The sequence below is a fragment of the Lemur catta genome, chromosome 10, assembly GCF_020740605.2.
Source record: "Lemur catta isolate mLemCat1 chromosome 10, mLemCat1.pri, whole genome shotgun sequence".
Lineage (NCBI taxonomy): Eukaryota > Metazoa > Chordata > Mammalia > Primates > Lemuridae > Lemur > Lemur catta.
The window spans coordinates 68,647,440-68,674,586 of NC_059137.1; the positions used below are offsets into that span (position 1 = coordinate 68,647,440).

The 27,147-nt window shown below is 36.6% G+C and overlaps 1 protein-coding gene across 1 annotated transcript in view; it reads left to right on the plus strand.

The window, feature by feature from the left end:
• The window catches only part of LOC123645639 (aldehyde dehydrogenase 1A1-like), a 40,222-nt gene extending 14,016 nt beyond the window's left edge, over positions 1 to 26,206 (plus strand). The window contains exons 6-13 of the mRNA XM_045562094.1: positions 2,172 to 2,300; positions 3,570 to 3,683; positions 10,440 to 10,542; positions 12,170 to 12,354; positions 17,060 to 17,224; positions 19,410 to 19,567; positions 21,115 to 21,189; positions 25,612 to 26,206. Coding sequence (XP_045418050.1) covers positions 2,172 to 2,300; positions 3,570 to 3,683; positions 10,440 to 10,542; positions 12,170 to 12,354; positions 17,060 to 17,224; positions 19,410 to 19,567; positions 21,115 to 21,189; positions 25,612 to 25,684 — 1,002 coding nt within the window. The 3' untranslated portion in view covers positions 25,685 to 26,206. The remainder of the gene's footprint in view (positions 1 to 2,171; positions 2,301 to 3,569; positions 3,684 to 10,439; positions 10,543 to 12,169; positions 12,355 to 17,059; positions 17,225 to 19,409; positions 19,568 to 21,114; positions 21,190 to 25,611) is intronic.
• The last annotated feature ends 941 nt before the right edge of the window (positions 26,207 to 27,147 follow it).

Sequence of the window (27,147 nt, forward strand, 5' to 3'; positions counted from 1 at the left end):
TATCTATGGACACTTGCGTTGTTTCCACATCTTTGCAACTGTGAATTGTGATGCTATAAACTTTCAAGTGCAGATGTCTTTTTTATAGAAAGTCTTTTTTTCCTTTGGATAAATACCCAGTAGTGGGAATTGTGGGATCAAATGGTAGTTCTACTTTTAATTCTTTGGGGTATCTCCATATTACATTCTATAGAGGTTGTACTAGTTTGCAGTCCCACCAGCAGTGTATGAGTGTTCCTCTCTCTCTGCATCCACACCAACATTTGTTTGGGGACTTTTTGATAAAAGCCATACTCACTGGAGTTAAGTGATATCTCCCTGTGGTTTTCATTTGTATTTCCCTGATGATAAGAGATGGTGAGCATTTTTCACGGGTTTGTTGGCCATTAGTCTTCTTATATATTTGTTAAATATGGAGTAAGCATACGATTTGTTCAACTTGGTCACGCTGTGACTAAACATCTTAGATATTAATTAGGTAGTCCAAAAACCTATCTATATCCTGGCATGTCTCTTGAGAGTATTTCAGTACTGTGGTATCAACAGATCTTAATCTTTTACTCTATGGGTTGTTTTTTAAAAGTCGTATTTTGCCCTCTCTTTAAGAGCCATGTTTTATAGGTGCATGGCAAAGTGCTCATAGCGGGCACATCGCCTGCAGGTCACCCTTTTAGTGAAATGTAGTAGGCTCTGTTAGTCTCCAACACTCTTCATCTCCTCACTGAGGCTTCTCATTACAGAGAATAGTACCAGAGTGTTCTAATCCTGAAAATATTTTTAAATTAAAATGAAAGAGACAATACCAGAAACATTTAGAGCACCGTATGGAATATATTGTATCTTTTTTTTTTTTTTTTTTTTTTGAGACAGAGTCTCACTTTCTTGCCCGGGCTAGAGTGAGTGCCGTGGCATCAGCCTAGCTCACAGCAACCTCAGACTCCTGGGCTTAAGCGATCCTGCTGCCTCAGCTTCCCTAGTAGCTGGGACTACAGGCATGAGCCACCATGCCCGGCTAATTTTTTTTTTTGTGTATATATTTTTAGTTGGCCAGATAATTTCTTTCTATTTTTAGTAGAGACGGGGTCTCACTCTTGCTCAGGCTGGTCTCGAACTCCTGACCTTGAGCGATCCACCCGCCTCGGCCTCCCAGAGCTAGGATTACAGGCGTGAGCCACCGCGCCCGGCCTATATTGTATCTTAAGATGAGAGGGTCTGATACTCCAAGTTCTTCTTAAAAAAGATAGTATTTTTTAAGTGGAATTGTGAAGATTTCCTTTTAAGCTTAACAAACAGGAGACTATCTAATGATGTCTCTTTAGCTGACATACTTCCAAATGCCAAATAAAAAAATGATGAAGTATCTTGAAGTTCTTAGATGAATAAGTGGCTAATGTCTTTCACTCCAGGTAGGTTGAAATGTACTCATATCAACATTTTTAATGAAATTCCTCATTAATTCAAACATTACAGTAATATCTATAAAAGCTATGTAACTGCAAATACTAATAACAGCTAATATATACTGTGTGCCTATGATGAACCAGCCACTGTGTCAAGCTGTTGGCCCACTTTCTTGATTAATCCTCAGGAGACCTTCTGAGGTGGAGAGGACCATTATCATCACTTAAAGATGATGCAGTTGTACACACAGAGCAAGTAGCTTGTGTGACTTCACATGGCTGGTAGTGACTGAGCTGAGATTTGAACCCAGGGACTCAGCCTCTGAACTCAGGATATCTTTGTCTTTAAAAAGATATTTGTCCTAGAAATAAATGCTACTAATGATACAGTTAGGTAAATAATTATAGTAAATCACCTGTGGGTTGGGAGGTATACTCATACTTTTTAAACACTGACAGATAACTTGTAATATTCTTAATGGTAAGCCAAACCATGCAGTGATTTTTATCTTCCTGGTAGAAGAACTCAAATTGACAGCACTTGGTTGAATTTTGGAGCTCTCTCCTACTCCCTTCCTGTATCTAGTTTATTTAGAGCATTTTAGCATTTACTAGTTGCTTTTAGCAATGAAGTTAATTAGAATATACCAGATGATTACACAAAAATACAATTACTTTTTAATATCTGCTGGGGATATATCATGTGAACTTAGATTAGCAAATGTGCTTTTCAGCAATACAAAGAATCGCTTGTTATATTTTGCTTTCTAGTGGAATTTCCCATTGTTCATGTTCATCTGTAAGATAGCACCTGCCCTGAGCTGTGGAAACACAGTAGTTGTCAAACCAGCAGAGGAAACTCCTCTCACTGCACTCCATGTGGCATCCTTAATAAAAGAGGTAAGTCTCCAAAAACAAACTATGTGTGAGTACTCCACTTCATTTGGTGCTACTGCCAACTACATTATTTACAAAAGTCTCCTGTCCAGTGTGGGGATGCATTTAGCATGGCTGCTGGCTGGGATTCCTCACAGTTAACCCAAAGGAGTCTCTGCCCAAATGCAGACAGGAAGTCCAATGCAAGGCCTTAGTGTCAGTCACCTTGTGATCACTTTTTTGTTTCTTTTGTCCAACTCTCGTGAACATAAATTCATATTGAAATTGACAAAGTATTCTTTCTAATTTTGAAATATTAAGTTGGTTTGTCACTGTCACTAACGGCCTGGTGGTTTCTGTAAATTTGTTCAAACTATTATAGGATATGTGAAGATTGGAGGCCTCTGTGCAAATGTGCTTGTTTGTACTCTTAGGCCACATTATTTCTAAACACATCTACCCATAGGTGGATATGTTTGTTTTCACTTTTCTATTATGGTTTCCTCTGCATTTGTCCTCCTGTTCAAAGTGGCAAAAGAACACATGAAATTTATTTTTATCAACTACTTATATTCTGTTAATATACTTATTTTTTTGCAACAATTCATTGTCCTTTTGTCTTCATATCTTACCAAAACTTAAAAGACAAGCATTAATCACTAGAAAATTCAATTAGGAAATCTAACCTCATATCTTAAAAATATTCTTTATTTCAAATTAAAAACAGGCAAAAGAGATGTTAAAATGAAATATTTTAATTTTTGATGCAATTAACATGAAATTTTAATATGCCCTACTCAGTTCCCACACTTTCTACCTGAATTCTTTAACTGGGGTTCAAATCAATCCTGAAGTGCAATCATAAAGGGGTTGACCATGCTTGTTTAACATTTTACTGATTAAATAATGCCAGTGGGGACTCACACCTCAGCTGTTATGCCCTGAGCAATTGACAACAGCTAGAAACTAAAAATGTGAGATCCCTTTAGCTTCTTAGATTTGCTGGTGGGTATAATAAACACATTGCTTTCCTTCTACGTAAATAATTTACCAAACAGTTATACTTTCTTTGTAAGTTACTATGATGAAATCTGAGACAGTTATCAGTGGAGCAATAATCCGTAGCCTCGCCCTGAGGAAAAATGGGCCTTCAGTAATGCAACACTTGATGTTATTTTTAGGTGGTCTGATAATAACTGAAATATATTGTTAATAATATATAATAACTGTAATAACAACAATAATAATAAAGAATAAAACCACTTAGATGAATTTTCCTTTTTTACCTCTCAGGCAGGGTTTCCTCCTGGAGTAGTGAATGTTGTCCCTGGCTACGGGCCTACTGCAGGAGCAGCCATTTCTTCTCACATGGATGTAGACAAAGTGGCCTTCACAGGATCAACACAGGTAATATCACTAACTCAGCCCAGAAGTTAAGAATGTCTGCATCTCCAGCTACCAGAAGCATGTTTGATGTAACTATTTTTGAGCCAATACTTCTTAAAACAAAAGTTCCCTTTAATGATTTGTTCCTTATTTTAGCCCTCTAATATATGTATAGAACATGAGCAGATGTACTTTGGATGAAATGAAATACTTATTACAAACTCAGGACTAGAGTGAACTATTTTTAACATGTTCTCATTATTTCTGATAAGAAATATGGCTGCTGAGACCTTGTCCTATGATTAGTAAGGTTTACAGTAGAAAATATAAATTAAGCCACAGTGATTTTTATGAATGAATGTAGTGTTAGCCTGTAGATTATGAAAATTAAATAGTAGAGGCTGACCCAAAGCTCCGTATTTGGGGCTTTCTCCTCCTTAGACATTCAGACAGGGAGCCAGAAACTCAAGCTTCCTTCAATGTTACACTTGGCCTAGCCTAACTTCTCTGTCTGGCTCAAACTTGGCCATCCAAAGGTTAGAGAACAGGACCCCAACCATGTGCACTGTAAGGAGAAGCAGGAGGAAGAGAGAGAAAGACAGCATCCTGGAATATAGACTTTGGGAAAATAGAGTCCCATTTATTGAGATAATTTTGTGTCCTAACAAAAGAAAGTGGTGAGATCATACTGTACGAAGAAAAATAAATCATTGAGTCATTCCTTTAGATAATGTGACATTGTTGGATGCTCAATGCAGTGACTACTGTATGCCTTTCATTGGTATGCAGTACAGAGGGTGAAGAGTGAGCATTGCCCCATCTTAGAAAGCTGCCGAGGCAGGTAAGAAACAAGGCAGGATGTGATAATTACTAAAATATGTACAAAATGCTGTAAGGGGGTTCACAGGAAGGAATAATGATGTCTAAATGGGTGCTAGAACTTGCTGTGAGTTTTTGTTACTTTTTTTTTCTTGACTCCCTGGAGATTGAGAAGCAAAAAGAACATTTCAGATAGGGAGGTGAGGTTAATTTGATTACTTTATGATCCTTATGAGCCACTCCAATATAAAGAAACATTTACATAGAGAACAGAAATGTTGGAAAATGAAATTTTCTTGACCTTTTTAAAATGAGATAAATACTTATGTTTTTTTCTTTGTTTTTCATAGACATAGAGTAGTAAAAGTTTGCACTCTGTAAATCCCTAATTGAGGTAGGGAAAAGCCAACTGCACATTCAGCATTTATTGTGAACAAAACAAATGGAATGTTTAAGGCATGGCAATAAATATTAATATGGTGAAATCATAGGTTGAAATAATAGCAGAGAAGGTAAGGGAAGAAAGGCACAAATTCCTCAGCCTGGACTTCTAGACCTTCCCCAGTAGAGAATCCATGTGGCTTTCAAGGCCTAGATCCCACACCTGCTCACTTCTCCAGTTCATCTGGACCAGGGCATGCTGTTCCCTGATCCCAACTCCCAGCATCACCGTCTGTTTGTCTTGGCTCATCCCTGAGCCTCTATTGTATTTGGGGGGCATTTTATCTACCAAATCCCTCAAACCTTGGACATTAAAAGACTAGGGAACATCTATGTTCATATTCTGACTCTATCCCTCCTAACAGTGTGTCTTCATTTTATTTTTATTTTATTTTATTTTATTTTTTTTTTTTTTAATTTTTATTTTTTTTTTTTTGAGACAGAGTCTCACTTTGTTGCCCGGGCTAGAGTGAGTGCCGTGGCATCAGCCTAGCTCACAGCAACCTCAGACTCCTGGGCTTAAGCAATCCTACTGCCTCAGCCTCCCGAGTAGCTGGGACTACAGGCATGAGCCACCATGCCCGGCTAATTTTTTTGTATATATATTTTTAGTTGGCCAGATAATTTCTTTCTATTTTTAGTAGAGACGGGGTCTCACTCTTGCTCAGGCTGGTCTCGAACTCCTGACCTCGAGCGATCCACCCGCCTCGGCCTCCCAGAGCTAGGATTACAGGCGTGAGCCACCGCGCCCGGCCAACAGTGTGTCTTCAAAAGTTAAATATCCTGGCTAATTTAGTTTCTTCATTTGTAAAATGGAGACAATAATATCAACCTTACTGAGTTGCACAGAATAAAACTAAGAGAGCTAATGAGTGGTGAAACACATAGCACCCTACCCAGCACTCAGTAAATGCCATGGTTAGTATATGTGTTTGTACTCATTTCCTATTTCTCTTTCCTCTCCCACTCTTTAATTTCTCACAATAATTTAGAAGATGTGAGGGAAGAGCTTCCTCTCCCTATAAATGTTGTCCATCTCTGCCACCTGCCCCATCACTTCCTTATTATTCCATAAACCTCTTCATTACCACGTGCTTTTTGTTCACATGTGGTCATAACCTGTTCCAACCTGGCTCCCCCTACATATCCCCTGGCTGGCCTTCTCCTCACCGCTGCAGTCACAGGAGCACTCTGAATTTAACAACACCCATCTGTGTTCCCATTGGCCGTGATACACAACTGTAAGAGCACATGCCTGTGGCCTTTTTATGTGTCTTTCTCTCCCTTGTGGAATATCCACAAAGACTCTTGTTCATTATTATCTCCCGAAACCAGTTCAGTGACTAATTCTAAATAAGTATAAATAATTAAGTTTGAATAATATGATTGTAGAAGCCACACAGGAAAACTCATCTTAGTTCCAATGCATGGAACTTATGTCCGTGCTCCCTAGAACCTCTTTCTGGGTTCTCTTTTAGCCTCAGGTTTGTTGCTGGGCAGGTATCAGGGAACTTGGCAAATACCATGAAAAAGGCAATGGATTCCCTCCTTTGTGGTCATTGTAGCGATGATTCCCATTCTTACAATACTTTTAGCAAGGTAAGAATTTTAATGTCCCATGAGATTTGTATAAAACAGCACCCTACTCACATTGTGCAAAACATAGTAAGTTATACCCTTTTCATGAGCATTTGCTACTTCTGCCCCATGTGGCAATGCCACAGTATCATAGAATAGACTATTTACCTGTAGTCTTAATAGTTTTTATCTTTTCTTTATTGCAAACCTCTTTGAGAAAAATGATGAATCTTTACTTTTTTCTAGGGAAAGGAATCAGGAGACAAAAAAAAAATGGATGTTTCCTTATTTTGCCTTTAGCCAGACTTTTGGGAAAATATAATCAAGCCTTTTATTTGCCACTTAAACTTGCACTAAGCAAAAGTGTGACCTTTCTTCCTCATCCATACTTCTAACCATCCTTCATGATAGTCCTTTTGACATCTGCAGCTTTCAGAAAAATACTTCAGATTTTACTCTCTTCCCCAATATAACAGTTATCTACTTTCATAGAGCTTCTCCAGTAAACCTAAATTTAAAAAGAGGAAAAGAAAGGAAAAAGGTGCAGAAAGAAATTGGGAAACTGAAAAGTGGAAAAGCAAAGAATGTTATCTAGAATAAAGAAAATTATTAATCACCTTAAATAAAAATCCAGCAAAGAAGTATGTTATGGAAGGAAAATGGGATACAAAAGACATTTCAGACAGGGTTCCCCAATGCAAGTCTATTTATATTAATAGTTTATTTTTATTAATCTACTTGTAGGAGTTATTTATCTTTTTTTAAAATTTTTCTTATTTCTACATATTATGGGGGTACAAACATTTAGGTACATATATTGCCTTTGTCCCACTGGTATCAGAACTTCAAGCATGTCCATCCCCTACATGGTGTGCACTGGACCCATTAGGTGTGAATATACCCATTCCCTCCTCCCCCTTCCACCTGCCCGATACCTGATGAGTGTTACTACTACATGTGCATATAAGTATTGATTAATACCAATTTGATGGTGAGTACATGTGGTACTTATTTTCCATTCTTGTGATGCTTCACTTAGAAAAATGGGCTCCAGCTCCCTCCAAGATAATATAAGAGGTGCTAGATCACCATTGTTTTTTGTAGCTGAGTAGAACTCCATGGTATTCATATACCACATTTTATTAATCCGCTCATGTATTGATGGACACTTGGGTTGTTTCCACATCTTTGCAATTGTGAATTGTGCTGCTATATACATTCGAGAGCAGATGTCTGTTTTATAGAATGTCATTTTTTCCTTTGGGTAGATGCCCAGTAATGGTATTGCTGGATCAAATGGTAGTTTTACTTGTAGCTCTTTGAGATATCTCCATATTACTTTCCACAGAGGTTGTACTGGTTTACAGTCCCACCAGCAGTGTATAAGCATTCCTCTCTCTCCACAAGCATGCCAACATTTATTGTTTTGGGACTTTTTGATAAAAGCCATTCTCACTGGATTTAAGTGGTAACTCCTTGTGGTTTTGATTTGCATTTCCCTGATGATTAGAGATGTTTAGCATTTTTTCATATGTTTTTTGGCCACTAGTCTGTCTTCTTTTGAAAAGTTTCTGTTTATGTCCTTTGCCCACTTTTTAATGATGTTGTTTGATTTTTCTCTTGCTGGTTTTCCTGAGTTCTATATAGATTCTAATTATCAGCCCTTTATGGGATGGGTAGCATGCAAATATATTTTCCCATTCTGTAGGTTGTTTGTTTGCTCTCGTGATAGTTTTCTTGGCTGTGCAGAAGCTTTTAATTTGATCAGGTCCCATTTATTTATTTTTCTTATTGCCATGATTGCCTTTGGGGTCTTCATCATAAATTCTTTCCCTAGGCCAATGTGTATAAGAGTTTTTCCAACATTTTCTTCTAGAATTCTTATAGTTTCATGCCTTAGGTTTCAGTCTGTTATGTGTGAGTTGATTTTTTGTGAGAGGTAAGAGGTGTGGATCCTGTTTCAGTCATGTACACGTGGCTATCCAATTTTTGAAGCACAATTTATTGAATAAGGAGTCTTTTCCCCAGTGTATGTTTTTGTGTGCTTTGTCAAGGATTAGATGGCTATATGAGGATGGTTTTATATCTGGCTTCTCAGTTCTTTCATTGGTCTATGTCTCTGTTTTTATGCCAGTACCATGTTGTTTTAGTTACTATAGCCTTGTAATATAGCTTGAAGTCTGGTAAATCGATGCCTCCCAATTTGTTCTTTTTGCTTAAGATTGTTTTGCTATACGGGGTCTTCTCTGGTTCTACATGAACTGTAGAATTATTTTTTCTAGATCTGTGAAAAATGATGTTGGTATTTTAATAGGGATTGCATTGAATTTGTAGATCACTTTGGATAGTATAGACATTTTAGCAATGTTGATTATGCCGACCCATGAGCATGGTATGGTTTTCGTCCTCTGCTATTTCCTTCCTCAGTGTTTCATAGTTATCCCTGTAAAGGTCTTTCACCTCCTTAGTTAAGTATATTCATAGGTATTTTATTTTCTTTGTTACTATTGTGAAGGGTATGGATTCTTTGATTTGGTTCTCAGTCTGACTGTTGTTGGCATATAGGAATACTGATTTGTGCACATTGATTTTGAAACCTGAGACTTTGCTGAATTCGTTTATCAATTCCAGTAGTCTCATGGAAGAATCTTTGGGGCTTGATTTATCTTTAAATATGCTGAAGACATTAGCAGATTAATTAATGTTTTATTCTGTAATGCACAGTAGCAGTTAATTCAGTAACCACATAAAATTTCAACACGTACTTAGCAAGCTACTTAGTTTTTATTCAGCTGGGTTAGAAACTTTTTATTAAAATCTGACATGGGGAGTAGGAGAGGAAACCCAGAGAATAAAAGAGGCAAAATACAGTGAATTATTTTTTTTAAAAAAAGCAAAGATCACTTCAGTGGATTAGGCTGCAATAAAAATAATAAAGAAGAAATAACTATAAAATAGGCCAGGTTTCAGAGATAGAAAAACAAGAATAACTATAGAAAATAATCTTGAAAGGAAGTAATCTATAAAGAAAAAAATTGAAGACAATAGAGGCAACTAGTATTAAAGAAGAAACCAGAATAGTAGGATTCCAGCTAACTGAAGTATCAGCAGAGCACAGATCCAATTTCTTTCTTCTACTTCACTGTTCAGAGTGTATGTGTGTTATGGGGGAGGAAAGAGAGAGAAGTCTGTCAGTCAATCAATAGTTAAGTGAGCCCACTATGGAGAGATGCTACTGAGGAGAGGTCTGCAGTGTTAGGGTATCATCGACTGCTACCAAGGAGGTAACAATCTGTTTGGGGAATTTATGTGTATACAAATAATACAATCTGAGACAGACTGTGAAGAAGTCTTCATGAGGTTCTTTGGGAGGCCAGGAGAAGAGAGGTGTTTCTACATAGATCATCAGAAGGATTCATGGAGAAGCTAAGATAGGAGCTGGACCCCAGAGAAGGGTAGAACGTGGAGGTGGCCCAGGTTGGGTGGGAATATGATGAGAAGAGAGATGAGATTCAGGAGGTGGTGAATATGCCAGTTGGGCTGGTAGAATTCTCTGGGTATCCATAAAAGAATGAAAAGTCATATTAGATAAGTTGGGATTGAGTCATGATATGTCTGATCAATCTGTAGAAAGATGAAGTTCTGATTAAAATAAAAAATAACCTCCTGTGTACCCAATCAAGATCAGCTCTCATATTCTGTATCTGTGCTCTCTCACTGATGAGCATTCTTCTGATTCCTTTGTGTCTGCATGCTTGGAGAAGGGAGACTTTCATATCTAAATGTGCCAAATCTTGAAAAATGTCAGGGTTTCTCCCAAATTTAATTTAACTGTGAAGTTTAACTATCACACAAATATCATATAAACTTAAAACACTAAATAAACCTGTCTTCGTGAGAGCAGATTAAGCCTTCTCCCTTTGTAATGCTCCATTTCAGGTTGGCAAAATAATCAAAGAAGCTGCGGGGAAAAGCAATCTGAAAAGGGTGACCCTGGAGCTTGGGGGGAAGAGCCCTTGCATTGTGTTTGCTGATGCGGACTGTGAGTATGAGCTGCTTTAACTCTTCACCCTGCATCCTTTGTGGTGTCTGACCATGCCATTCAATGAACTTAAATTTTACAAAAAGGTTTGCTCCTAACGTTAAAGTGTAAGAAATTAATCAGAATCCAGAATTACTCTTGAAAATCTTTTAAATCGTCCTAAACTTGTAACACATAGATAAGTTTAACACAGACACAATTACTTCCTAGTTTGGAATAGATCACTATTTCCTCACCTAAATTCTGGATGACATAAACGTTTGGCATTTAGGGGCCATGGTATGGATAAAATTCCATACCTTTAATTATTAGTGTCATATTAAACATAATGAGATGCCCCGTAGACATGTTGCCCTGAGACCAAATGGGGAGACAGCAGTTTCGCACTTGCCATCCCCCTTCTCTGTGTCATACACTCATTAAATGAAATGGCCAGAGGAAAATCACACCTAGTATTTAAATAAATTATCTTTTTTTTCCTTAGCAAGAATAGTTGAGTTTACATACAAAATCGACAATTATAATAAGACTCCACTATATAATATTCTGGGCTCATTCTGATTATATTACCAAGTAGAATCCCAAAATTACTTCCTAAATAGAAGTTAAGTAGCAGAAGTAGATGGTCAACTCTTTTTTTCACAGCTCCATTATTTATTTGAGGCTGTAAACACAAATGCTTCATGGAATTGGCCTATGTTGCTATTGTGATCTTAACTGAAGTTTTTTGGAACCTACTACCTTATTAGACAGTCCATAAACATGACAAGATTCCCAATTTTTCTAAGGTTTTCTGTAAACCACTCCCACTACAACTTAAGCAGCTGTGACTAGTTTACAAAATAAATAAAAACAACACCCAGTGCTATAATGTTGAGTTGAATCTTCATGTAGAAAATTAAAATGCAAATAAAACTTTATTCTTGTTTAGGATCTACTAATAAAGTAACTATTTCTTCCTTTTAAGGTATATTCTGTCTAAAATAAGTGGATAAGAATTTATAGGCATATATGAAATAATATGATACACTTTAGGTAGATTTTTAAAATATTTTGCTAGAATAAGGCCATAAGATGGGTAAGTGATTCTCAGTGTTAGGTTTTTTGCTGGTTTTTTTATTTAGTTGTTTTTGTTTATTTTGTTTATTTTATTTTTTCCACAAAGATCACTTCTTTTGATCAGGATATTTAAGATCTTTTGAGATTATTTCATGTAATAGACATTTCAGATTTTCTTTGTTATCTACTTAAAACATAAGGCCTGAAAGAAATATTCACATTCATCTAATTGCAAATGGAGATATTTATAAAAATCATTTGCAGTGAGATTTAATCTATGATCAAATCTACATTCTTGATAATATTTATATTAAAGTTGTAATAATAACCACTGTTTTTTTCAGATTCTACTATTTTTTGCTATTTTTCCGTGGTAAATAAAGGATGAGAGAGATTAATTTGTCACCAGGCTGTTAAGAGGTAGATTGTATTGAGCCCATGTCTAACTATACAACTCATAACTTTTCGTTATCACCATATTGCCTCTAAGAAATATATATATACACATATACACAATATGTAATTGTTAGAAAATCTCTCTTCTTTAATGTGAATGTCTTCCTTGCAGTGGACAGTGCTGTTGAATACGCACACCAAGGGGTATTCTTCCACCAGGGCCAGTGTTGCGTAGCGGCATCCCGGCTTTTTGTGGAAGAATCAATTTACGATGAGTTTGTTCGGAGGAGTGTAGAGCGGGCTAAGAAATACATTCTTGGAAATCCTCTGACTGGAGGAGTAAATCAAGGCCCTCAGGTGAGTATACAATAGAAGGGATAGCATTTTCAGGGAACAAGAATAAAGTATCTTCTTCAGGCCTAGATTTTATTGAGTAGGAAGATTGTTTCCCATCTACATGTCTTCTTAGGTAAAAATACTGTGCCAGTTGGTGATTTTAAAAAAAAAATCAATTCCCAGGGATAAAGAAATCATTCTGTTTATTTGTTGCCAGTTTTCCTGCCTGGAACAGTACAAGAACCATGCTGGAAATTAAAGACATGAGGGAAATTAAACGCTATAAAGCTCTTGCTTTCCTCAATCTGCACACCTCTTGATACCTGTATACCATTGTCTGTCCACTTCAAAGTTCTTATACTTTCCTATCATTTCTTCCTCTGAATCAATCCTCCATCTCAGCTGCCATCCCATAGAGATGCACACCCCTAAATCCTCTGCAAAGCTCAGTAACTCTGACCCTCTAATGGTAGCATGAATGTGCTAAAAGTTCCAAGTTTCTGGGTTTGTGGCAAACTTCTCATTTTAGTTACTAAAGCTCAAATATTCCCCTAGGGCTCCCGGTTTTCTTTGAACCATTATCAATAAAAGTGTCTCTCTTAGCAAAGGTCACCTTTCCCTCTTCCTTGCACAGTTTTTCTGTTCTTTGTCTGTTATTCAAGCTCCTACACCTTTGGTTCCAAATTTCCTCCTGCCCTTTAAGGTCTTTCTCTAAAGCAGTGATTCTCAACTAGGAGCAATTTTGCTTGCCTCCCCCAGGGCATAATTGTCAATGTCTGGAGACATTTCAAGTTATCACGACTTCAATGAGAAGAGTAGTTCTACTGGCATCTAGTGAGTAGAGGCCAGAAGTACTGCCAAACATCTTACAATGTACAAGAGAGCCCCCAAACAAAGAATTATCTAGCCCCAAATGCCAATAGGATTGCTGCTGAGAAATCCTGCTGTAGAGTCTAAACATTAAGCTTTGGAGGATTTATTATTTCACGCTAAACTTACACACTGTTCCATGCTGTTGATTTGAAACCAAACACTATTCTTGACTTATTCTAAGCCAAAAATAAATTCAATGAGCTAAAATTTAGTGAACACTGTTGTCAGCTAAACCTTGTGATAGGTACCTGGCAATGCCAAAAGGAACAAGGAGGACATGATCCCTGACCTCATGGAGTGGACATTCTAAGTAAATTAGAAGAGAATCTTGGACTTTTCTTACCATCCCAAGATATCCAAGGAGAAGAATCTTAGGACTTAGGCAATGCCAAATATTAAAACCTAAAAGCCCTAGAATACCTTCATCAGGAAATGAAGTAATTTGTTTTCTATTGTGATCCCATTATATTTTGCATTTGTTTTTGAGTTTAATGGGTACATAAAAGTAGTTGCCAAATTTTATCATATTTGGTAACTTTTCAAATGGATGCCAAGAAATATATTTAATTCAATATGACTTGGTCACACATTCCATAAAAGGATGGGATTCTAAGTCATCTTTTGTGATTATTTCTCTCTCTAGATATCTGTGTCTATCTGTCTAAATGTAAAGCCCTTTGCCGTTTGATTGACAAGTAGGTGATAGATGATGAATGGATAAATCTGATGAGAAGAGAGAAGAGAATATACAAGATACTTAATACTGAATATTGGTTAGGCAAGACTTTCTTCCATTAGGTTTCTGCACAATTCAACCAGAGGCTCAAAAATTGGGCTGGAATACCTCATTATTTTTAAGAGAAAAGAGTTAAAATAGACTTTTAAAAATTCTTCTTCATAGGATTCTAAAGTAAATAATCCAGAGATCTGAGTAATGTAAGACTTTAATCATTATAAATGAATAGATTTTTATCACAGGTTGCACTATTAGGATAAGTAGGTATGTTGGAGCTTTGAGAAACAAGACTGAAAAGCCCCGAGGCTTCTTCACCCTTAAAAATATTCACCTGTTGTTATGAGCAAGAGCTTATGGAAAAGGTACACTCATTGACTGAGCTTTAGTCTGTTGCCTCGTGCACTGGTGGCTGAGTGAACTGAGGCTTTTTTTTAAATATAGCTATAAAATCTTTCTCATTAAATGTAAAAACAAAACAGTTACACAGAAAATAATCGCCATGGAGGTTTGTTTTGGAAAAAAAATTTTAAGAGTTTTTTAATTTTGAAGATTACAAACAAAATATTTGGGAGTTGGAACATGCAATATACATACATATTTGTATATTTTGTGTATTTGTATTATGTCTGTTCATATATATTTTTTCATCATTTGTAAAGTGATTTTCCTATTTGACTTCATAGACAAAAATGTGTATTTTTGTCTTAAAAACTTGGAAAACTCAGTATTTTGATTTGAAAAAGAAGTGATGATATCCACGTAAACTTTGCTAACATTATCAGCACAGTAGCATCTTGTTCCAGTGTGGAAAGGTGGGTGTTTGAGTTACAGACTGAATTTAAAATCTAACTTTCCTGAGACTCTATTTTCTCATCTGTAAATAGGGATAGCAGGACCAAGCTTGTGGGATTATTCTGCAGGGAAATGAGATAACCCATATAATTCTTCCATCAGAGGGTTGAGTTTGCTGTATATGCTCATCTCTATTAAATATAAATAGAAGTATGTAATTTTCATTTATGATGACAATTATCATACAGATCGATGACTGATTCACTTTCATTGCTCTTGTTAATCTGTGGTTTCTAAATAATTTCAGTTATGTGTCAGTGTCTTTTCTCAATTTGTCTTTTTCTTCAACGCATCAAGCCTAAGGAGTAAAAGAATTGCACATTCAAACACATGAAAATGTGTGCTCTGAGACTGTTACAACAATATCATTGATATCAATCATTTCCTCACACAGCAGAGAGCCCCGGCTACTCCTAGCATCGAGCAGTGTCTGATGTCCAGAAAGAAGGCTAAGTTCACATACAGTCAATTTGACACCTCCTGGAGAAGGTTTATATTTACGTTGAATGAAAATTACCCAAACCAAACTGTGTGTCCCTAAGTATAGCTGCAATTTTCTGTCACTAACCCCAAGCTCCAGCACAGTGTTCCTCAATCTTTCTTATGTCTGTGAATCATCCAAGGATTCAGCAGGTCAGGGGTGGGGGGGAGTGGGTCTAAGAAGCACATTTTGCTACCAAGTGATGCAGAGCTGCTGGCTGTAGGACCCCATCAGTAGCAAGGCACTGAAATATGAGGTCCTGTAGTTTTAGAACTTAGTGACTGGCTAAGTTTTCCAACAAACAAGTCCTTTCAGCCTCTTTCTCTAGTACATATGCAGGGATTGGATTGTCACCAGGTATCCACTCTGCTCACAGACAGGGAAATATTATGACTTGGGAAACATATCTTGAAATAAACACCAAAATATCACGTGGAGGGCATAGTCAGATTAATATCTTGGAATAGGATAGAGGAGATTTACATGGAGGTACATGGATCCTTGAGTGTTTACTGAAACACTAGAATATCTTAACCAAGCAGAGTGTCTCGAACACTACCCACTTAGTCTGATTGTATTCAATTTGAATATCTCTTCTTAAACCCACACTACAACTTCCTTCATCTGTGAGAAATGAAGGAAGGTTTTCTTTTTGAAATATTCTATTAAATATGGTGCACTAAAGAGCATTGAACAGCATTGTATCAAATATTGTGCCAAATTTTAGAAGATAGTTTCTGGTTTCAAATAGCACTTAATCTATGAATAGTTAAATATGAGAGCTGGGGCCTGGAAGATTTGCAGAGTCAAAGAAGACTATAAAGAACATTTTTAAAGTAACTCAGAAGAGACAAGTTAAACTGGAAAGAGATGCTACCCCCACCTTAACTCCTGGATCTCCTGTTTTGCCTTTAATCCTTAACCCCCTCCATGCCTGAGACAGGCAATTTTACCAATGATTTGGAGACCGAGTTACCCAATCATTCAACCTCCCAAAGCAGAAATTGAAACAATATGTAACCTCCCAATGCCAGTGCATGGGGAAGAGGAATGTGTTTCTGGTGTTCACAACCAGAACTCTGGATTCATTTTTTTTCTTATAAAAATATTGTTTAAAAGACCATTTAAGTTTTGTAATACTTGTCATATATTTAGATGTGGCCCATTTAATGAAGCATGATGATCACAATCAGGAGAGGAAGGAAATTTGTATCAAACCTGAACCAGTACGATGCCTGAACTACAGTCAGAATGTGATACCCAAGGGCCTGGACCAGCCCAGAGGGGACGGTTCAGGAATGGGGAGATCCAAACATAGGCACAGGAGTCTTCTGAGACAAATCTAAAAGCATCTGCTTTCCGCCTGCCATATCTACTTAAACCCAGCATCAAAGTTCTCTTTGTCTCCATTCACTTCTTTTATTAATATTTCAATTGGGACTACAGTTTCTATGTAAATGTATTAGATTGTTAACAGGCATTTGTTCTAGAGTGAGTAAATGGCAATTGTGTGAAAAGTTTGCAGTACTGAGATGCTTGTCTCATATAACTGTGAAAGAAATACTAAATACAATTAGCCATCTTTAAGGGTTCTTCTCTGAAAAGTCATGAAGAGAAAATCTACCCAAAGAATGAATCTGAGCCTCTGTTAGCTGTTTTGATTTAAAGTTTGATTTAATAGCAATATCGTAGCATTTTGAAACCCTCGTTAAAGGGCCCAGCAATGTGTTATCTTTCTAGGCATCTTTTGTTTTCCCCCTTTTCATGTGATATTTTTCAAACAGGTTAACAAGCAACAACGTGACAAAATACTTGATCTCATTGAGAGTGGGAAGAAAGAAGGGGCCAAACTGGAATGTGGCGGAGGCCCCTGGGGGAACAAAGGCTACTTTGTCCAGCCCACAGTTTTCTCTAATGTTAGAGATGACATGCGCATCGCCAAAGAGGAGGTAAAAGATTTCATTCTGTCCTGCTGTTGCCTTGCTTTGTCTGCATGTGTGTATACAGAGTGTTCCCTTAAGATTCTCACCTCTTTGATTATCTTTCAAAATGTTACTCTTTATTTCTCATAAAGGTTTATTTGTGATGAAGACTAAAAGTAGTAAAGAATCCATTGGGCCAGCCAAAACTTTTCAGCCCAACAGATCAGGATGCTGCTTTCTAGCTGCTTGCTTCACAGCTTTAAAGTAAAGGAAAAAAAATCCTGTCATTTGTGACAACATAAATGAACCTGGAGGACACTGTGCTAAGTGACACATGCCAGGCACAGAAAGACAAATCCAGCATGATCTCACTTATACATGGGATCTAAAAAAGTAAAATTCATGGAAGCAGAGAGTGGAATGGTGGTCACAAGGGGCTTGGGGAGTGGGGTGTGAGGGTGGGAGATGCTGGTCAAGTGTACAAAAGTTCAGTGAGGTAGAAGGAATAAGTTCAAGAGATCTGTTGTTAGGATGGTGACTGTAATTATTAACAACGTATTGTATACTTCACAATCACTAAGAGAGTAGATTTTAAGTGTTCTTAACACACCAAAAAATAAGTACTTATGTTCTACCTGCTGGTTCCATATTTGCCCTATGAACTTTTTTTATATGACAGCCATCTATATATTTGAAAACAGCATTCATCCCAATATCACTCCCCACTATCCATGTGCTCTTGGCCCTGTGTTTTTCAGCTGTTAGTCTTCCTAATTTTGTGTATTGTAGTTAAATATTTGGTAAGTTTATGTGTATGTATAATATGTAAATTATATATACATACATATATACATGTAGTTGTGTGTGTGTATATACATATACTCACCAAATATTTAACCTGATATACTAAATTAGGAAGAAAGATTAGTACTGGTGTTCTTGTATATCTTGATTGATACCATATAGGAAGGATTAGGGAAAAGATCTTCAGTCAAAGAAACATTCATTATGTTCACACATTATTCATAGTGGAACAGCTAGCTTGCTACTTCAAAGTGGAAGCCTGGAGCCATGTGCTAAGTTCAATTAAAATTATGTAAAATATGAACACATTTAGTGCAGCAGCAGCTGTGTCTGGTTCCTCGATTACAATGTCGTGATTAGATTAAGACCTTAGGATATGCGCTCGGCCTCTATTGAGTCATACCCCCTACCCCTCTAACACTTAAAGCAGTGATGAAAACCAGAAAACCATTTGTCATTTCTGATTTTTGCCTTTTCTCATTGACCTTTCCCAGAATATTCTGGTAACACTCAGAGGAAACCCCCTCTTTTATTTAATTTTAATAAATGTCTTATTGAAATAAAATGTAGGAGCTTAATTTTTAAGAGAAAATCCAGTTATCTTTCTCCTACCTGGGGCTGAGATACAGAATAACTTGTTTGGGCTGCACTACCTAGAGAGTCTAGCAAAAGTGAGAGTAATTTATGCTAAAATAAGGAAATTGTGATTTTTAGTTATTTTCTGCAACTACAGCTATTGTCAATGAACTCAAGCTTTGATTGGTACAAGGTGTTTCAGGATTTAAGCTCTTGCAGTAATGAACCATTCTGTTTAGTATATGTAAAGTGCGTAAGATTTGGCTACAAAATAAAATCTGAACAAAAATTCATGTTGTTTTACCTACCTTGAGTAATTATGAAAATATCTAAGTACAGTAAAATAGTTAATATTTCAACCAATGGTATACTGGTATTTAAAAGACAATTACTGTTATCAATCATTCCTATTCATTTCTCCAGCAGAGCAAGCATTGCTTTCTGGAGCTCACTGTTATATGTAGTAACTTGGAAGATGAGGAAAACTAGGGAGAGAATTTTAAATGGCCCTAAATGAAAAAGAAATTCTGAAGTTAATGATTTGATGCACAATTATAAGTTCTTGAAAGCTTCTTTCCAACATCTGGAAAATGAACATTGCCTTAATTATCTGTGCCCTATCTTGTTTCAAAGAGAACTTAACACATGACCATGACCTATTCTCACCTACCATTTCTATAGCTACCTGTTTGGATTCTTACATATAGGTTTGAGAATAGAAGCAAAATTTAATCAATTTAGGATACTTTATTTAAAAAAATTGCAATGTCATGTGAAATATTTAGTTTTAACCTATCACTGTGATTTATTTAATCCATTTCTTGTGGTATAGATATTTGGACCAGTGCAGCAAATCATGAAGTTTAAATCTTTAGATGACGTGATCAAGAGAGCAAACAATACTCACTATGGGTTAGCAGCAGGAGTCTTTACCAAAGACCTTGATAAAGCCATAACAGTGTCCTCTGCTCTGCAGGCTGGGATAGTGTGGTAAGTCAACCCTAAGCAATGCAGCGTTTTCAATGTTAACCACATTAACAGGTTACCTTAAACCTTTTTAGACTTGGATTTTTCATTTGGAAATACATGGCCTGCTAGAAAAGCAGTTGCTGCCTTAAAAAACAAAACTAAACCAACAAACAAAAGACAAAGACAAATTTGTGGTTTTTGATTTTGGAAAAACAGAATATTACATGCCTAATTGATACAGAAACTTGTTATAACATTTCACTGGGTATCTTAGGAATTCCCAGTCAGGAATTTCTGTACAATTAAGACAGAGGAGACCATATTTTTATTGCTTTATATCCTAGAGCATAATATTGTGGCATTGTCCCATCCTAATAGCTGCTTGGTGTTTTTAGAACAATGATTGAATTCCAGAGTTGCTGGGATTTTACCCACATTTTCAAAGTAGGTGTGTGGTTTTACAATTTAAATGGGTATTAAACAAATCTAAGACAAGTTGCCTTTTAAAAGTGAAAATTTATTAAAAGAACTATTACTCCAGGATGGGAGATGTGGGTAACAACTCTGTGGTCCAGGGAGAATGTAAAATGCTGAGAATTGAGAATAGTTAAGTATTATAACTGAGAAAACATTTGAATGTTATTTCAGGATCAGAATAATGATTAAAATCTTCCAAATAATATACAATTTTTCTGAAAGTCACACTGTCCACCTATCATAATAGTGTAAAGGGAAGGAAAATTATTTAAAACGAACATTATTTTCTCCTTTAAAAAATATTTTTTGTCTTTTGTGTATAATGAGAATCATGAAGGTAATAAGATTTTGCTCTTAACTTTGGACACCAGGAAATTTAATGCTAAACAAATTGTTCATGGCCTCCATAACTGCATTCTTATTTCCCACATCTTGATCTTTTATTATAATTATTTCTTGACTTCCAACTATTAATATTTTTGTAACTACATTTGTTTTTATAAGCATCTTTAAACACTTTATGAGACAGGACAGGGAATAAACAGATTGATAATTAAGTACAAACTCTACCAAGGCCTCTCTTTAAGTAATTTATTGAACCAATTAATCAGGAAAAAATGAACAAAGTAATATGATACATATTGCAGTTGCAAAAGGAAACTGAATCTAACCTATTAAGTACACAATCATCAAGAGAACTGCAAAGCTTATTGAATGTAGGCAGTAACGAATAAAGGAACACCTACCCAACAAATTCCAGTCTTTAGCAAACCATATCCTTTCTCCTATTGCATATTAGCTATTCTAGAATTCTAACTTGTATAATTTTAACTATGGCTTCTCAGGGACATGATATATGCCAAAAAGGCTATACACATATACACACATACATATGTGTACCATTTTCTTTGTTTCTAGGTGGCATATATCCATATACTTCCACATTCTAATTTATACTGCTGCTTTTTTGTTGTAATGAGTATGTCATATTGAAATTAATGGAGTTCTTGAGCTTTCTAAATTTCTAAAATTGCCAAATAAAAGTTATTTCATATGTTAAGTATCATCTATAATGTACTTCTTCTATTCAGGGTGAACTGCTATCTTGTGGCATCTGCCCAGTGCCCCTTTGGTGGCTTCAAGATGTCTGGAAATGGACGAGAAATGTAAGAATAATTTTGTATTGATATTTCATAAAAATGGTTTTTACTCCTAGCAAATTAACTCAGAGTTGCCACCTTAAATAAAACCTGCTTCTCTTCTTTCCTGGAGAATTTATAACTCCAAATAGCTTATAAATGTTGGCTGTACCACCATAAGTGCAGAAAGGTGCTGGCAGAAGGGAAATATAATTTATTAAGCTCCTACTATTCACAGGGGTCCATATTAAGCACTTTACATTGGTGATTGAAACATTACTTAATTTTAGAATTGTTTGCTGCATATATGAATGAAATCCATGTGGGAAATATCTCCAGAAAGGAGGTGAAAAGCAGAAAGTGGTGATTGTGTTAAGTGTGCAGTTATTTGAATATACCCCTAAATAAGTGAATTAGGTGCCTTATCTTAGAAAACATCAGTGTAAGGGGAATGATTCTCATTTGTTGAAATGTTATGGATGTAGACTCTAGAATTTTAAATTACTTAAATAAGTTATTTTTGGAACTAAAATATAAACCTGAAGGGAAATTTGGCTAAGGAAAATATGTTTTATAGTAGTGAATAGATTGAGAATATTTGTATATAGATGTATTTATGAGCCTTCAGTTACTTTTGAAGCTGGGAGATATAGACTTTTTGTAAAAATGTTCACATACATATGTAAACACAGAAAATAGTGGCAAGATGTTTGGTTAAGTTTATTCAAGTAATTTAACCATTTTATTTCTTTAAATTCTCTTACATTTACCAATATATTTAAAATTCTTGAAGAAAAAAGATAAATCATATGCAATCCTTGTGGAATCAAATGTAGTAAAGCTGACCATTTGGTAAATAGCAAGTAAAAATAAGTCTTTCTCAGTTTCTAAGGGTCATGAATGCATGAAGTAACCATGCACTTTGTCATTTGTCTTAATAAATCAGCAAAATTACAATTAAACAATATTTGGGGGAAGCCAGTGAAATGGAGGAATTTCAGAATGATCTGTCAACTTTCTCAACTTGCTACGGATAAGGTCCTAGGGACATGACACTGTGTTCCATCCTCTACATAACTGTGGTGGCAGGAGGGATATGTAAAAATATATGCAGAAGAACCTGCACACACTAGATCAAGACTCCATACCTCATAGGGGCAGAGAACCAGTTTAAGTGCAGAACAAAGTATTGAAGGACAGGAAATCTGGACAGCACCAGACATTAGCATTTAGGATGGCATCTCTCTGTCACTATTTTCATCTATCACACAGGTTCAAGGATTGTGGGTGAAGATAGGAGTGGGCGGAGGAAATAGAAGGTCTTTTAAGCTCCTTTCCATGGTTGTGTGGTTCTAAGGCCAGTGGAAATTCGGCGGGAAAAAATGTAATGGTAGTTGATAGAGAAGACCTCACAGAAGAGATGGGACTTCATCTGGGGCAGGAAGAGGGCATTCTTGAATGGATCATTACGTGTGGTGTGCTGAAGGGCTAGTGAATTTGGTTGGTTGGTATGGATTTATGGGGGTGAGAAGTATGATTCAGAGTTAAATAGTATCTTTATAGTATCTATTACTGGAGAATCCCTTGGCAGAACTAATAACTTTGTACAAAAAGCTGGAAGAAAGATTAGATTACTCTGAAGGTGGGTTAGTTCATTGCTGGCCCAGCTATCTTAACATATTTTCCTGGAAACAGTGAAGATAAAATAATCAAAAGGGATGAAACAACTTAAGTAGACCAAACTCGTAAATTCTGTTGAATACAGACTTTAAGGTTGAGACGTAAGGGAATCAAATAAGAGAAGGATTGAAAACAGGAATCAACCATCAATAATTTCCTAAGTACCTGGAGCACAGGTATATGTAATTTTCCTCTTTGAAATACAAAGGAAAAAGTTATGCTGTATTTTTTTGCTTCAAAAATTCCAGCTGAGAATGCTACTGTTCAAGTCCAAATTTGATGAACTTAGTAAATGAGTCATTTGCTATAAGATGTTTCAAGACAATTCCTCAAGTGATAACCTCAAATGACCTCCAAGAGTTAAATTACAATTTGTCCTCCAAGGTAGAAAGGCAGAATTGATCAATTGGGAACAGAGTCCTCAAAGAGGCAAAAATGGTGGTCCACAGACCCCAGTGAGTTTGATGGTGACACAGAATGCGCAAGCCTTGATTTTGCATCTCTGATTATGGGTTGACACTGAATGGGTTACAGGGTAAATTCCCGCTTTATGTAATCGCACTCATTCTCACTTAGGTTAACATAGGTCCCTTGAGACATTGCTAGCATGCCAGTTTAAACTCTCCTAGCTCTCAGCGCCTCACAAGATATTTTCTTTCCTCTCCTCCCATAGGAAAGGAACAAGGACATGTTGTAAACTACCCGGCTTAGAGCAGGAACTCAAATGAATATTTTTTGCTAGATATTTGCCTAGTTGGTTCAGCAAATATTTCCTCTGTGCCTGCTTCATTAGTGCCAGTCTCAGTCTTGGCTACAGAGGGGAAAAAACAGGTGTGACTTGTTACTAGTACCTTTTTCTCACAGTGTGGGCCCTGGATGAGAAGTGTGGGTGTCACTGGAAGTTTACTAGAAATGCAGTGTCAGGCCTCACTCCAGACATACTGAATCAGAGTCAGTGTTTGAATAATGTCCCAGATGATTTGTACATTGAAGGTTTTATTATAGAAGTACAGAGCTAGTGACTCACAGACTTAGTAAGAAAAAGAGAAATGCGAACAGATGTCTTTGTGTTACATCATACATATAGCAGAGGCATGAGAATCCTGAGGAGCGGGCTCTGTCCTCACCTAAGCAGGACAGTAATCACACTTATTACTCTCTGGAGAGCTTCAGGTGCCATGTGACACAAAATACAAGGGAAAGCCTATTGCCTAAAATCATGGGTTGATTTATCTAACTCTGGAAGATAAAATACTATCTTTTATTGGGTTTCAGATAAGTGAGGCTAACCTCTTTAATTACTTTGAAGAACATGCTCTTTGAAGCTTTTAAGAGGTATTTTTAGAAGCTTAATTGCCCAAGAAAATAATCAGTGTAAGCCTATTAGGTTACCCACAAAAAAAATAATGTCTTCTACATATCTGTCTATATCACAAGAAGGGAGGGGTGGATATGGATCAAAATCTTATTTTTCTGTAAGCCGACATGTTGTGTGAATGTTGTCATTTTAAGAATATTTTTATATACATGTCATTTGATCCTCAGGTCAGAGCAATACAGAGTATAACTGAGCCCCAGTCCCTTTAGTTGTCTCTTCAACAAAGGGCAAATCACAGTCAGTTTCTAAGACTGGTAGGAGGTCTCCATAAACCTGATAACAACATAGGATGATCCAAATGGTCTGGCTTGGATTAATTCCTGATCATTTGGGTTGGACTTGAGTTATACAAGCAAATGGTAGTGGATAAAGGAGGTCATATAAAGGGAAAAAACCAACAACTGCAAAACCCTAGGAGCCTGAATGTAGCCAGTCTACCCTTGTCTTCTTCCTTAAAAAGAAAACAATAAAAAAAAATCAGAAAACTGTAATAAAGGTCAGATTTTTTTTGCAGAGAATCAAAAGATATTGCTAAAACTACAGCTGTAAAACATTTTGTTTCAAGCCATAATAAAGCCCCTTAGAATGAAAGTTTCACTCCTTTATCTTGTTTGTGCCAATTCTGTGCACTTGGTAAATTCAAGGTCTGCTTTAGTTTACAGTTTTGTTGTACTACTGTTGAGTGATTATATATCACTACCTCTCCTCTTTTACTATATTTGTCTTAAAGTGAATTTAGACTAGAAATGACAAAATTCTTATTAGGCTGAATTGTCTTTTGAGTAGATAGAGCTTCTTAAAATCAAGTAGGATTATGTAAAAAACGGACAATTTCTACAAAATCAACTGAGAGTACCTGATTTTTTTTTTTTTTTTTTTTAGGCAGAGTCTTGCTCTGTCATCCTGGCTAGAACACAGTGGCATTAAAACTCACCACAACCTCAAATTCCTGGGCTCAAGCAATCCTTCAGCCCCAGCCTCTGGAGTAGCTGGGACTATAGGCATGTGCCACTGGGCCAAGCTAATTTTTTCTATATTTGAAGAGACAGGGCCTTGCTCTTGCTCAGGCTGGTCTTGAACTCCTGAGCTCAAGCTATCCTCTGGCCTTGGTCTCCCAGAGTGCTAGGATTACAGGGTGAGCTGACACGCCCGGCCTACATGATTATTTAAAATGAAAGAGATTTAAAAAAAATATTCCCCACAAGCAGATTTATGTAAGACCAGGCAGTTTCAGTTGGCTAGCTACTATATAAAATTCTCTGTACACGGAAAATATTTTCCATTGTTCCTAGCCAGATAAGCAAAAACAAACTTGTACCAATCATGGACTATAGTACATTTGCACTCTATGCTAAATGGTGTTTGTGGGTATTTTTTTTTCCTCTCTCTAGGGGAGAATATGGTCTCCATGAATATACAGAAGTCAAGACAGTCACAGTGAAAATCTCCCAGAAGAACTCATAAAAAAACTACAAGAGTGGAGAGAAAGTGTTCAAAACCTTCTCCTATGGTCACTAACAGAATGGGTTTTCAATACAAAATTGTTCTTTTCGTGATTTTCTTAAAACATAAGCTAATCATGAGTGTTAATACTATCCATAGAAAACTTGACATGCAGCTTATTCTGAGTCATTTGCCTTCTAATATGTGACCCCAAGTCCTATCCTAAATAAAAAGGGTGGATTTGGATGCCAAATCTCTGAAGCTCTGTCATAGTCATGTGCTTTCATTTATAGCTACTTGTCCAGGATAACCATTTCATAGAAGAGGACCAGCTGTCATTTAGCTTCTTTCCCTTAAAGACTCCTTGAAGTACTTAACATACATATTAACTACGGAGTAAGTTGCTCTGTTCCCAGTAGCTATGAAGTCCTTGGAGTGTCTTGAAATCTTTCCTAGATCCATGTCTGCTTGTCAAATGAAGTAATGCCTGAAATACTTAGCTGTACGCTGAATATGAAGCTTAATAAAAACAACTTTGCATGATTCTAGTTAAGTTTCAATTTTTTTTAAGTAGAAGTTTTGGTTTTGGTGATTTACTCTCCTTACCACTCAAAAACAGCATTAAATTGAGCATAAAGATACATTAAAATAAAAGCCTAATCCACCTATTCTCAAATGAGTAAAGAAACATTTTCCAGAGGAATTCTTGATATCAGTGGCACGTATTTGAGATCGATGGCATCAGTCCTTCAGGAAGCATTATTGAGTTCCTACAAAGTTCTGGGCTGGTCACTAGTTAGGTGTTGTATAAAATAGGTGAATAGTGAATGGTCCCTCATCTCAAGGTGCTTTAATTTAATGAAGAACAAAGATAATCCCTACCCCAAATAAAGGAGCGGGCATAAAATAGAAGTGAGGATTGTGGAAACTGTAAGAGAGCAGTAAAGTGACAAATGCATAGTGATGAAGTCTGAGAGAATTGAGAATGGGCTCCTGAAGAAAATTTGACTGGATGTGAACCTTAATGATGAGCAGATTTGCAGTGACTAAGAGGGAAAGAGGTTCTACAACATAATCTCTCAGGGCATGTTCCACTGAAAAACAATTTGAAGAAATTCTATGTAATATGTTTTCCTCTCTTGAAGTTTCAAATTGCACATTTGAAGCATATTCTACGACCAGGTTCTGAGAAGTCCTGCAACCTGTTTAGTTTTGTTTTAATACAGTTTGTTTTTCCAAATTTGTTTTAGCAGAGACCTTCCCTTCCCCCTACCCTCCTTTAACACCAATTATCATTGAGAAATTCATGTTGGAAGATGCTGTTTCCTGCAACGAGGGGGCACTTAGTGTTCTAAGGAGAGATCCAGGATCAAAAGAGAGCAGCTGGAAAAATGCCCTTCGTGTAAAACTACGCCATGGTTATACACTGCTGCTCTCAGAGCAGAGTGGCTGCTGTGTTGTCATCCTTCTTTTGTGCTCCCATG